At 35.8% G+C, this 10,120-nt stretch overlaps 1 protein-coding gene across 8 annotated transcripts in view; it reads right to left on the bottom strand.

The window, feature by feature from the left end:
- LOC106078976 (uncharacterized) overlaps nt 1-10,120 on the bottom strand; it is a 55,590-nt gene that overhangs the window by 17,557 nt on the left and 27,913 nt on the right. For 3 of the 8 annotated variants that reach the window (XR_008778559.1, XR_008778558.1, XR_008778556.1), the window contains exon 10: nt 6,362-7,399. Coding sequence is in view for 4 of the 8 variants with exons in the window: in XM_056033019.1 (XP_055888994.1) it covers nt 882-1,098; nt 2,165-2,542; nt 3,778-3,865 (683 nt within the window). In the remaining 4 variants the exon portion in view is untranslated. Of the gene's footprint in view, nt 1-881; nt 1,099-2,164; nt 2,543-3,777; nt 3,873-6,329; nt 8,510-10,120 lie in introns of those variants that run through there. The other 5 variants (XM_056033022.1, XM_056033021.1, XM_056033019.1 and 2 more) reach the window with 5 other exon arrangements.

A 10,120-nucleotide genomic window follows, 5' to 3' on the forward strand; every position in this document is an offset into this window, starting at 1 on the left:
GCAAATAAATCTAAAACTATGCTTTATTTGCGAACAACAAAACTAGAGTACCTATACATTTCATTTCGTTTCTCTAAATCTAGTATATTTAATATGTTTATTTTTCTTCAAACTTTGTACTTATTTATTTAATGTGGAGGCCACCCTTGTAAAAAGATGACCCTGGGTAGCTGCGCTGTCTGAGACTGTCTTGAACTCGACCCTGGTCTGATTATATATCTATTGAATATCAATGGCTACCTATCATTTCTAAAAATGAACTTTTAATGTTTAAGTATTTAACTATCAGGATTCCAGACTATAAAGCATTAAGTAACTGTCATCGCTATGAGATGTAGTGATAAAATTCATATATGGCTTCCTTCGGTCGCGAAGCAATTATGGATCATCTCAAACTATATGGAACATGGAACAACATGGAAATGAGATGAATCCTGGACATTAGCTGTGGTCGAAACGATGTTGTCCACATATCAGTTTCCACCTCTCCACGCTGCCGATGTATCCAAAATACGGATATAGTTCGGGGTCAGCGGCGTCACAGGCTCTGCCAGGGTGTAGCACTGAGTGTTGCAAAATGCCTACCGGTTTAGCTGTAAGGATGCAGAGGTTTGAATTCAAAGTTTAACTTTTCCTAGGTGGATGGCCAGTAATGGGTAAAATGGGTAACAAGCCACTCCTGCCTGAAGCTTACTGCTTTAGGCGCCAGTTACTCGCCTTCGCCCCTTGTCCTGTAAGAGAAAACTGTTCTACCGGAATCAATATGTTCAGGAGATTGACTGGTTGTCAGTAATTTACTATGGTTGACGAACGGTTGACGAACGGTTGACGAACGGTTTACTCAGCCATTTGTGTTTTTTTACATTGAATTGAATGCTTACATATGATTACTGCCCGTATAACTTTGTAATGCATCAGTTGTTTTGAGTCTAACATCAATTGGCTTGACTTTTATGTCTTTACTCGACGACTGGATAGAACAAGTACAAGATAAAGGTCGGGTCTCAGTACTCATTACTTGGGATGTAAACGATGTCAGGAAAACTTTAAAGATACCTTCTACACTTGAGAACGAACACATGTTGACCACGTCAGCTGCTAATTTAAAAAAAACAAGGTTACAAAGATTAAATGTCTGGAAACACTAACTCAAAATCGACCCCGAAGTGGCACACCCAGGAAGGTAAAAAGGCAGGTTTCAATATTTTCAGAAAGAATATCAAAGACAAATGACAGAGAAGAATGGAGAAAGAAGGTTGACAGATCCTGAGCGGTGCCTCAACGGTCCAACAGACCAAGGGGTAGGTGAAAGTGAAGGTGAAGTTAGAAATGAACTAGGCCTAACTGATGTTATATAACGATTATCTAATGGATCTAATTGTTTTGTAAATGGTCAATATCTTATTCAAAGAGAAAAAAAAAATTACTTTTAAAAAACTCTTTTAATGAAGTGTTTCGCATCCTGCGCACACCGTTGCAGTTCACGCGGTAATATGAAAAACTACTTAAAGACTATTGTTTTAAATCAAGTTCAACTTATATGCACATTAAATAGATTTATTCTCATTTTAAAAAAGTAACCTTTTTTTTTTTGTAAATTTAGTAGTTATTATAACAGAACTTATCTAACTTTGCAATACGTTTGTAAGAAAAAATGACAATAAATTTAAAACCGTTAGCATAAATGTGTAACAAAATATGAAAAATAGTTATCTTCCTTAATAAATAGCCTCCCATGTTTGTTTCTATTAATAGTGAATAGTTGTAGATAAAAAGGTGTATTTTTATGGAAAAAAAAAACGTGCTTGCATAGTTGATTTTAAAAATTAATTTTGCGCTTTCAGAAAAGAAAAAAGTAGCCGTTGCATCACAACTTTGAATGTTCTAAAATATCATGATGTCGGATTTTCAATATCTTTTCTAGTTTACAAGATGTAAACGTTTGGACAGACGGGCGGATGGACAGACAGACCACACAAAACTAATAGCTTCTATTCCTTTTTCGGGTGCCGCTAAAACCAACAACTACTAATTACAAAAATGAGAAAACAAACAAGATAAGACATCTGTTAGATCTTTTAAAACCCTTAATGATTAACTATATCATCATCAAATCTTTAGGCCAACAGAAAAACGACTTGGCAATAAAAATATTTTCACTTACCTCGCCGGCATCTAAATGAAACACTTAGCCAATGCACGCCTGTCACAATTTTATTTAAGGATGATTGAGCTTCAACAATATTATCTTGAGAACTCATCAAAGCTGAAGCAATCTGTTTGGATAGATCTTTATTTTCTTTGTTCAGACATGCTGCCGTTACTGTTTGATTGTAGTTAAATCCACTTAGACTAAGACATATGCCGTCATTAACTCTAGGAGTATACAGCGCAAAATCATCAATGTAGAACAACTCTCCAGAATGACAAGTTAGATTGTTCACTTTTACATTACTCAATATTCCATTAACACAAATAAAAGGTTCATTATTAATGAATACTTCAAAGTTCTCCAAACACTTTTGTGGAAATGCTGTGCCACCTGATGAGAAATGGAAGCATGTAATAAATATCTGCGTTTAAACACATCGTTTCACTTGGAAAGCAGATTCAAATGTTTAACAAGGTTGGCCAAAAGGGCACCCTAAACCCTAAACCTAACACATCTACCATAACAAGATGATGGTCTTCTAGCTAGATTACTCAAAAAACGAAGCAATGAGCTAGCACCAGTGTTCAAAATACTTTTTCAGGCATCTCTTTATCAGGGGAGAGAACCAAGAGACTGGAAAGAAGCTAATGCCCCCCCCCCCCCCATTTAAAAAAGGAGTAAAATCTGACCCAGAAAACTACAGACAAGTATCATTAACCAGTATCACATGTAAAATCCTAGAATACATAGTATCTAGCAATGCCATACATCACTCAGACAAACATAATGTTATTACTCCATACCAACATGACTTTTGAAATATAGATCATATGAGACACAACTAATAGGACTAATTGATGATTGCGAAAGAAAACATAATTGTAAGATAATAGTGAGCAAATAGATGCTATCTTATTAGATTTTTCCAAGGCTTTTGACAAAGTTCACCACCATACATTGCATTAGTGGATTAAGGAATTTTTGATAGGGAAAAAACAAACTGTAATAATAAATGGCTCTAAATCAACACCTATAACAGTAAACTCAGATAAGATAAGATTTGTTAATGATGAGTCTTGTTAAGCAAAGTAAATATAGTTCGAATCCCAATGAGAGTGGATTTTGTAATCATTATATGATCATCTTAGAATAACTTAAAAACCTCTAAAATTTTAAGGTAACTGAAAAATGTTGTTGTTCAATGCTGTCTGTCTAAATCTGGGTATCATAGGCTTTGAAGAGAAAATTACGTCCACAAACAGTGGCGTGGCAAACTATCCTTAAGCCCGAGTTCAAGAATATGGATTCGTACCCATCCTAAAAGAATTTAAAAAACCAAATCTAGTTGTCTTTTATGAACCATCACATTTACCAAAAGATATTTCAATGTATGTACAATATTTTAAACTTAACATTGTCATAAAAGTAAATTCATTAACGACTTCTTACTATTAACAGTGTCAGGACACCCAATTACCGTACGTGTCTTAAACTTAATAAACGACCATCTGGAGACTCCAGTCAGTCATGGGCTAGGGAAAAGCGAACCCCACTTTCTCGCTATAACACTGTGCATCAATGACTAATTAGAAAACACACTTAGTAAGGTTTAATATGCTGCTCACCAACAACAGTCACCAGAACAAGTAACAAAGTGTGTGTAGAAACACTCAATCCAAAACAAGTCCACATGGTATACTGTTTATTCAGCATGTGTAAACTGTTAAGATAACAAGCAAAATAAAAAAAATACTTTAAAAAAAAAAACCTTATATTATGTGTGCATTTTGTTTGGGTCAGTAATGTAGTTAAGTTATTAAGAGATCTAGACTAGCAATAATAAGATTACAAAGAGAGCCACCAATGGACCAGGAATATTAAGCCATAGTCTTGTTTTAATCGTTTAAATTAATAACATTGTAAAAAATCTTTTGGCGTTTTTTTTTCACATACAAGCAAACAGGACAACACTTCGCCTTTAGTGATCACCTAAAACAAGAATGAAAACCTCCCTGACAGTGTAGGTGGAACCTGGTGAGGTAGCTCAGGGTGTCATCCCTTCCCCATCAACTTTCTTCAAATATGTTCCAATAAACACTATTGCTAGTTAGTTGTTTTTTGTTGTTGAACTAATATAATGAGCTATTACCTACTAGTATTTGATTTTTAATTTTTTATATTTAATCCAATGTTATTGCAAATTTTAGAATGATATTTAATTAAAATTAGAAACAGACATAACATCACCTAAACAGGTTTCCTTTGTTATACTTAAAGGCTAAAATGGTATAACGTTGTGCTTTGTCATTTAAGCTTTAACTTCCATTTAGACGTGTCTAGGCATGTTTTGGGCATATATCTAGAGATTTTAATATAATTATCTTTTCCGATTTATGCCAAGATATATTTTTTAAAACTTTGTTATCATCCCCAAAATGGTTTCACCTGCATCCCCTAGTGACGCTACTGCTTCCAGATATGTTTCTCTCCCCAACAATTTTGATTAATATAGTGGAGTAGACGGGCTAGGAAATTTAAAAACAAATTAGCCCGCACAAATAACCGGCTTGCCTTGCAATCAGCATAGTGTAATATTTCCCACTTGTAGGCCTAATAATCCTGATCATTTTATAGGTCTAGACTAGATCTAGAATATGGAATATACCTAGAATCTAGAGCTAGACTAGATCTAGATTTTTAGACTAGTTCTATATATAGTCTAGATATCTCGGTCTAGATCAAGTATCTAGACTAGATCCAGATCTAGAATTTAGACTAGGTCTACATCTATATCTAGAATCAAGAAAAGGACTAGGGTTAGGGTTAGAGGTCAGAGGTTCTATTTATATATATATATGCTGCTGCTTGATTTGATTTGATTTTTTGATTTGAGGCACATCGGCACAATTTAGGCCATGTCGTGCCTGCAGTCCCTTAAGGACTAATCTCTCTCTAAACAACAATGGCCAGATTCTATACAGTCATATAATTAAAATCAAGGTCTATTCACAGTTAAAATAGTAAAGATAGTAAGAATTTAAGTATTTGGTAAAAATCTAATGTAAATAGTGCATGTTCACAAATTCAGAAATCAGATCTTCGTAGATAGCCCCACTTCCCGAATAAAGCCCAGTACCTTCCCAGGGTCGACATTATTAAATAGTGTTTTTAGATTAGTGGCTCCAAAATATTTCGCTCTGACATCCTGGTATCTGGGGCAATCAACGAGGATATGTTCCACGGTGAGGCGAGAGTCACAGTACTCGCAAAGTGGGGGCTCCTCTCTCTTCAGTACAAAAGAGTGCGTGATGTAGGTGTGGCCAATCCTAAGTCTGGACATGGTTGTGCTAGCACGCCTTGTCAGACCCTTAGATGTGGGCCGCCACCTGACATCCGCCACAATCTGCCTGAGTTTACTGTGAGTCTCAGCCTCCCATCGGTTCTGCCACTCTCGATAGGTGGCAGAGGCAATACTTTGTCTCAGGTCCGAGTAGGGAATTTGGGTTCCTGACACCGCATGATTTAGGGCTCTCTTTGCTTCTCTGTCTGCGGCTTCGTTTCCCTCAATGCCAACATGGGAGGGGACCCAGATGAAGGTGACATGCCTACTGTCGGCTGTTATTTGGTCGAACAACTTCAGGCTCTTATGTACCAATGGGATGTCAGTCTTCATCCGCCCCAAAGCTTGCAATGCAGATTTGGAGTCGGAGCAGATTATAAATTTACTCCTTTCTGATGCTTTTACGGCCATAAGTGCAAGCAATATTGCGTGCAATTCGGCCGTAAAGATGGAGCAGCCATCGGGGAGTCTACGGGAGATTGTTTTGTTCCGAAAGGAGCAGGCATATGCGACCTTTCCCTCCATTTTGGATCCGTCTGTGTAGATGGTGCCACAATCTCCGTAGCTCTCCTGCAGTTCCCTAAAGTGGACTTGTAGTATGCTTGGGTCTGTATTTTCTTTTTTGAAATTAAGGAGGGATAAATTTAATTTGGGTTTATTCATTAGCCAAGGAGGATTCTGAAGGGTTTCTATTGCTACTGCTTGTCTCTTGTGTTTCTTAACTTGGCTCTCTAGGGTTTTCACTTATACGAACAAATATTACTTGATTCTTAAGTTCTTCAATACTCAATTACAATTACTTAATACTTGCTTAGTTACTCAAATAAGAACAGTTACCACTAGATACACATCAACTCCAACTCTAGATCTCCAAGAATATAACAATGATATTTTAATATCCAATATAGGTCAAATAATGCACAATAAATATTACTTAAACAAAACCAGTCCATCAACTTATAAATATATAAATGCATAAACACCAGTCCAGGAAGTAAACGTCCAACCTTCCTGGACCGGGAGCAAGACCTTACTGACTAACACATTCTCTCGCACATTCAACGAAGACTTAATCACTCAGTTCACAACTCGTGCAACACTTCGCATTCATAACAAGGGGATATAACAATCATATCAAAATATCAAACTAACATTCATTCTCGCCATACCTCTCCCTGACATCCCCCCCCCTCACGATATGACTGTTATTAGATAACAGTCATTCAAATATATTTATACATATATACACATACTATGTCATACACATACATATATACATATATACACATACTATGTCATACACATACATATATACATATATAAACATATATATCTACACACAAATGTATATAATGTACGTAAAAGTGAAATAGCGCTTATTAACCTAACAAAAGAAATATGCCCAGCTAAGGCTATCACTTATATGACACTATTTACAACAAAGGGAAAGAAAAGAGTAAATGAGAAAAAAATAGTGTCATGGAGAGTTAAATTACAATTTGAAGTCGGCAGGCATAGTCCTTTCCACGTTAATATTTAATATGTAAAACAGCAAACATACAAGAAAAGAACTCCTATGTATAGCAATAATATACGACAAGATACCATCTCTAATAGTTAAAACCGCGTTTGACATTGTATTGGGGAAAAAAGATGAATTCTAACAATTACAACTAATATAACTATGCTAAGTTGCTAGGTTAGTCTTGACAGTGTATCAGCTAGTAGACAGTGGTCTGTGGTTAAACTGGATTGTGCATCCTCCTAGGTATCAGTGGTATCTGTCTAGGCGTCGGACACTCACGCTACTGATGACGTAATGCCACTCTCAATGTATCAGCTCTCTGCACTTTACCGGAAGGAAGCCATCTACTTGGTGCAACACACAGCAAGCTATTTCGGGTGTACTGTTTAGATAATACAATAACTATTAAGATTTGATACAAAAAGAATAATTAAAATACATGAAGACAGACAATGCTGAATTTTCTCTATTGCCAAGTCGCACTCGGGAATTCAGGTGACCCTCGTGGACATCCCCTTCTCAGCGACAGGGAGAGGGGAAACACTACGTCAAGATTTCTTTTTTTCTTTTTCTTGGAAGTTTTAGGTACAAAAACATTTGTAGCCTATTGGGGTCTGGTTTAACTTTACCCCCACCAACAACTTGATAAACTCCTTTTGTTAGGTTTAATCTCTTTAATGGTTTGTGTACTCTGTGAAATGGTCTCAGAACATGAATATTATTATTGTCAATAAACTGACAATCAATACGTTCCTTATCAATAAGTTCCTCAGTAGTTAAGACATTTTCTATTACTTCTCCAATCTCACTGATATCATAAACAGTTTAATTACAATCCTTTAGTTCCTTACTTGTTAAGACATTCTCAATTTCTTCATTATCTTCTATCCCATTGATTTTATTAACAATATCCTGACAGTTATTTTGTTCCTCATTAGTTAATATGTCATTTTCAATTTCTATTTTATAGGGCACATCTCCCTGTAATGACAGTTTTACTTCCAGTTCCATTTTCAACTTTACCACTTCTATTGCCTTTCTTTCTAATTCTAATTTTAATATTTCTAGATCTAGTTTTTGTTGGCTTAAAACAAACTCTAGTAATTCCTCCCCCTCAGTTCCAAACATGTGGGCCTGTTCTATTATTACCTCGATTGACCTAGGTTTAAACTCGTCCATGGTAATCACAAATAATAAGAAATATTACTGAATAAGCTTAAATTAATTTATAAAGGTTAAGTTAACAAGTAACATTGTTCAATTTACATAAGACAATAAATTATAAAAAGGATCAACAAAACAAACAATTTCACCCTTTATCTCCACTACTGAAAAGGCGATCAACACTCGACCCTGAATGCCCGATACAACAGACAAAAGAAAATTCAACTCATCTGTGTCTGATGCCGGAAAGAAATGACAACTCTTTCCACACGAAGGTGATACTTTAAGAATGTAGAACTTCTGGAGTGTCAGGTCGCTGTTCGGCCTCCTTGTAAACGCAGATATAAAAATAATCAAATCAGTCCCATAGGTTAGACACAGTGATGCCTACACTTGATATTTCCTTTACGTTCAACGATGACCAAGAGGGCGTCGATGCGCAAAAGTCCAGTATAATCCAACAACAATGTAACAAATGTAGATAATTCACGATTTCTTGAGTAATTGCATTCATGTAGAACAATTCAATAGTAAGTCAATAGTAGTAGCAGTAGTGTCTCTTTAACTGGTGATGTCTCTTTAAATGGTGAGTAACGCAATGACCTCGGTATACAAGAAGTAGCTGTAAGTCCAAATTAGTCAATGACATGACGAATTAGGTTAAACAAATACGGTTCTAGTAGAAATGTCAATTTGTTTCTTTGAATGGTATGTCATTTTATATAGAGTTGATTAAACATAATGATATATACACATCTCCGGCTAGTGATTAGCTCAATAACCTTTCGTAGAGTTCTAGTAGACTGCTTGACTTCAACAATAACGTGTTGATGGCGAAAAAAAATAGTTCTCCGTGTTCTCAAAAATGTAAACAATGTCAAGTTCTTCAGTGTGTGTCAAAAGACTCTCAAATACTGGCCGAACGAGGCCCAAAAATGTCAACGAGTAGTAGGTTACAAATAATACAGATTGCCTTGACTCCAACTTTAGTAGACAATGTCATGTACAATAGTTACTGTCCCAGACTGGACGAAGCTAAAAAAATTCGGTATCCATTTCTTTGCTTGTGTTGCTTATTCTTTATTTTCTTATCGACTTCTTCAACGTGACGAATGACATAACAGGTATACAGACCTGCCCGGACAGGCCCTCAGATGTCAAGAATAATACTGTATTAGTACACTGGTTAATACACTGGTGTTAAATAATACAGATTTTCTTAAATCCACTCAAATATGTCAAGGTAGTAATTCGTTTGGCTGATCGAAGCGACAAATGATAGGTAACAGGTACAACGATACCTGCCAGGACGAAGCCTCCAGATGTCAGAGTTCAACTTTATATATATATGCAGCTGCTTGTCTCTTGTGTTTCTTAACTTGGCTCTCTAGGGTTTTCACTTATACGAACAAATATTACTTGAGTCTTAAATTCTTCAATACTCAATTACAATTACTTAATATTTGCTTAGTTACTCAAATAACTCAACTCAGTTACTACTAGATACACATCAACTCCAACTCTATATCTCCAAGAATATAACAATGATATTTTAATATCTAATATAGGTCAAATAATGCACAATAAATATTACTTAAATAAACACCAGTCCCTCAACTTATAAATATATAAATGCATAAACACCAGTCCAAGAAGTAAACGTCTAGCCTCCCTGGACCGGGAGCAAGACCTTACTGACTAACACATTCTCTCGCACATTCAACGAAGACTTAATCACTCAGTTCACAACACGTGCAACACTTGGCATTCATAACAAGGGGATATAACAATCATATCAAAATATTAAACTAACATTCATTCTCGCCATGCCTCCCCCTGACAGTCTAGATGATCTTTAGCCAAGACTAGGTCTAAATCTAGCATCTAGACTAGTTCTAGATCTCTAGAATTCAAATTAGATCTAGATTTTAACTGAAAA

This window comes from Biomphalaria glabrata, chromosome 6 (assembly GCF_947242115.1).
Source record: "Biomphalaria glabrata chromosome 6, xgBioGlab47.1, whole genome shotgun sequence".
NCBI lineage: Eukaryota > Metazoa > Mollusca > Gastropoda > Planorbidae > Biomphalaria > Biomphalaria glabrata.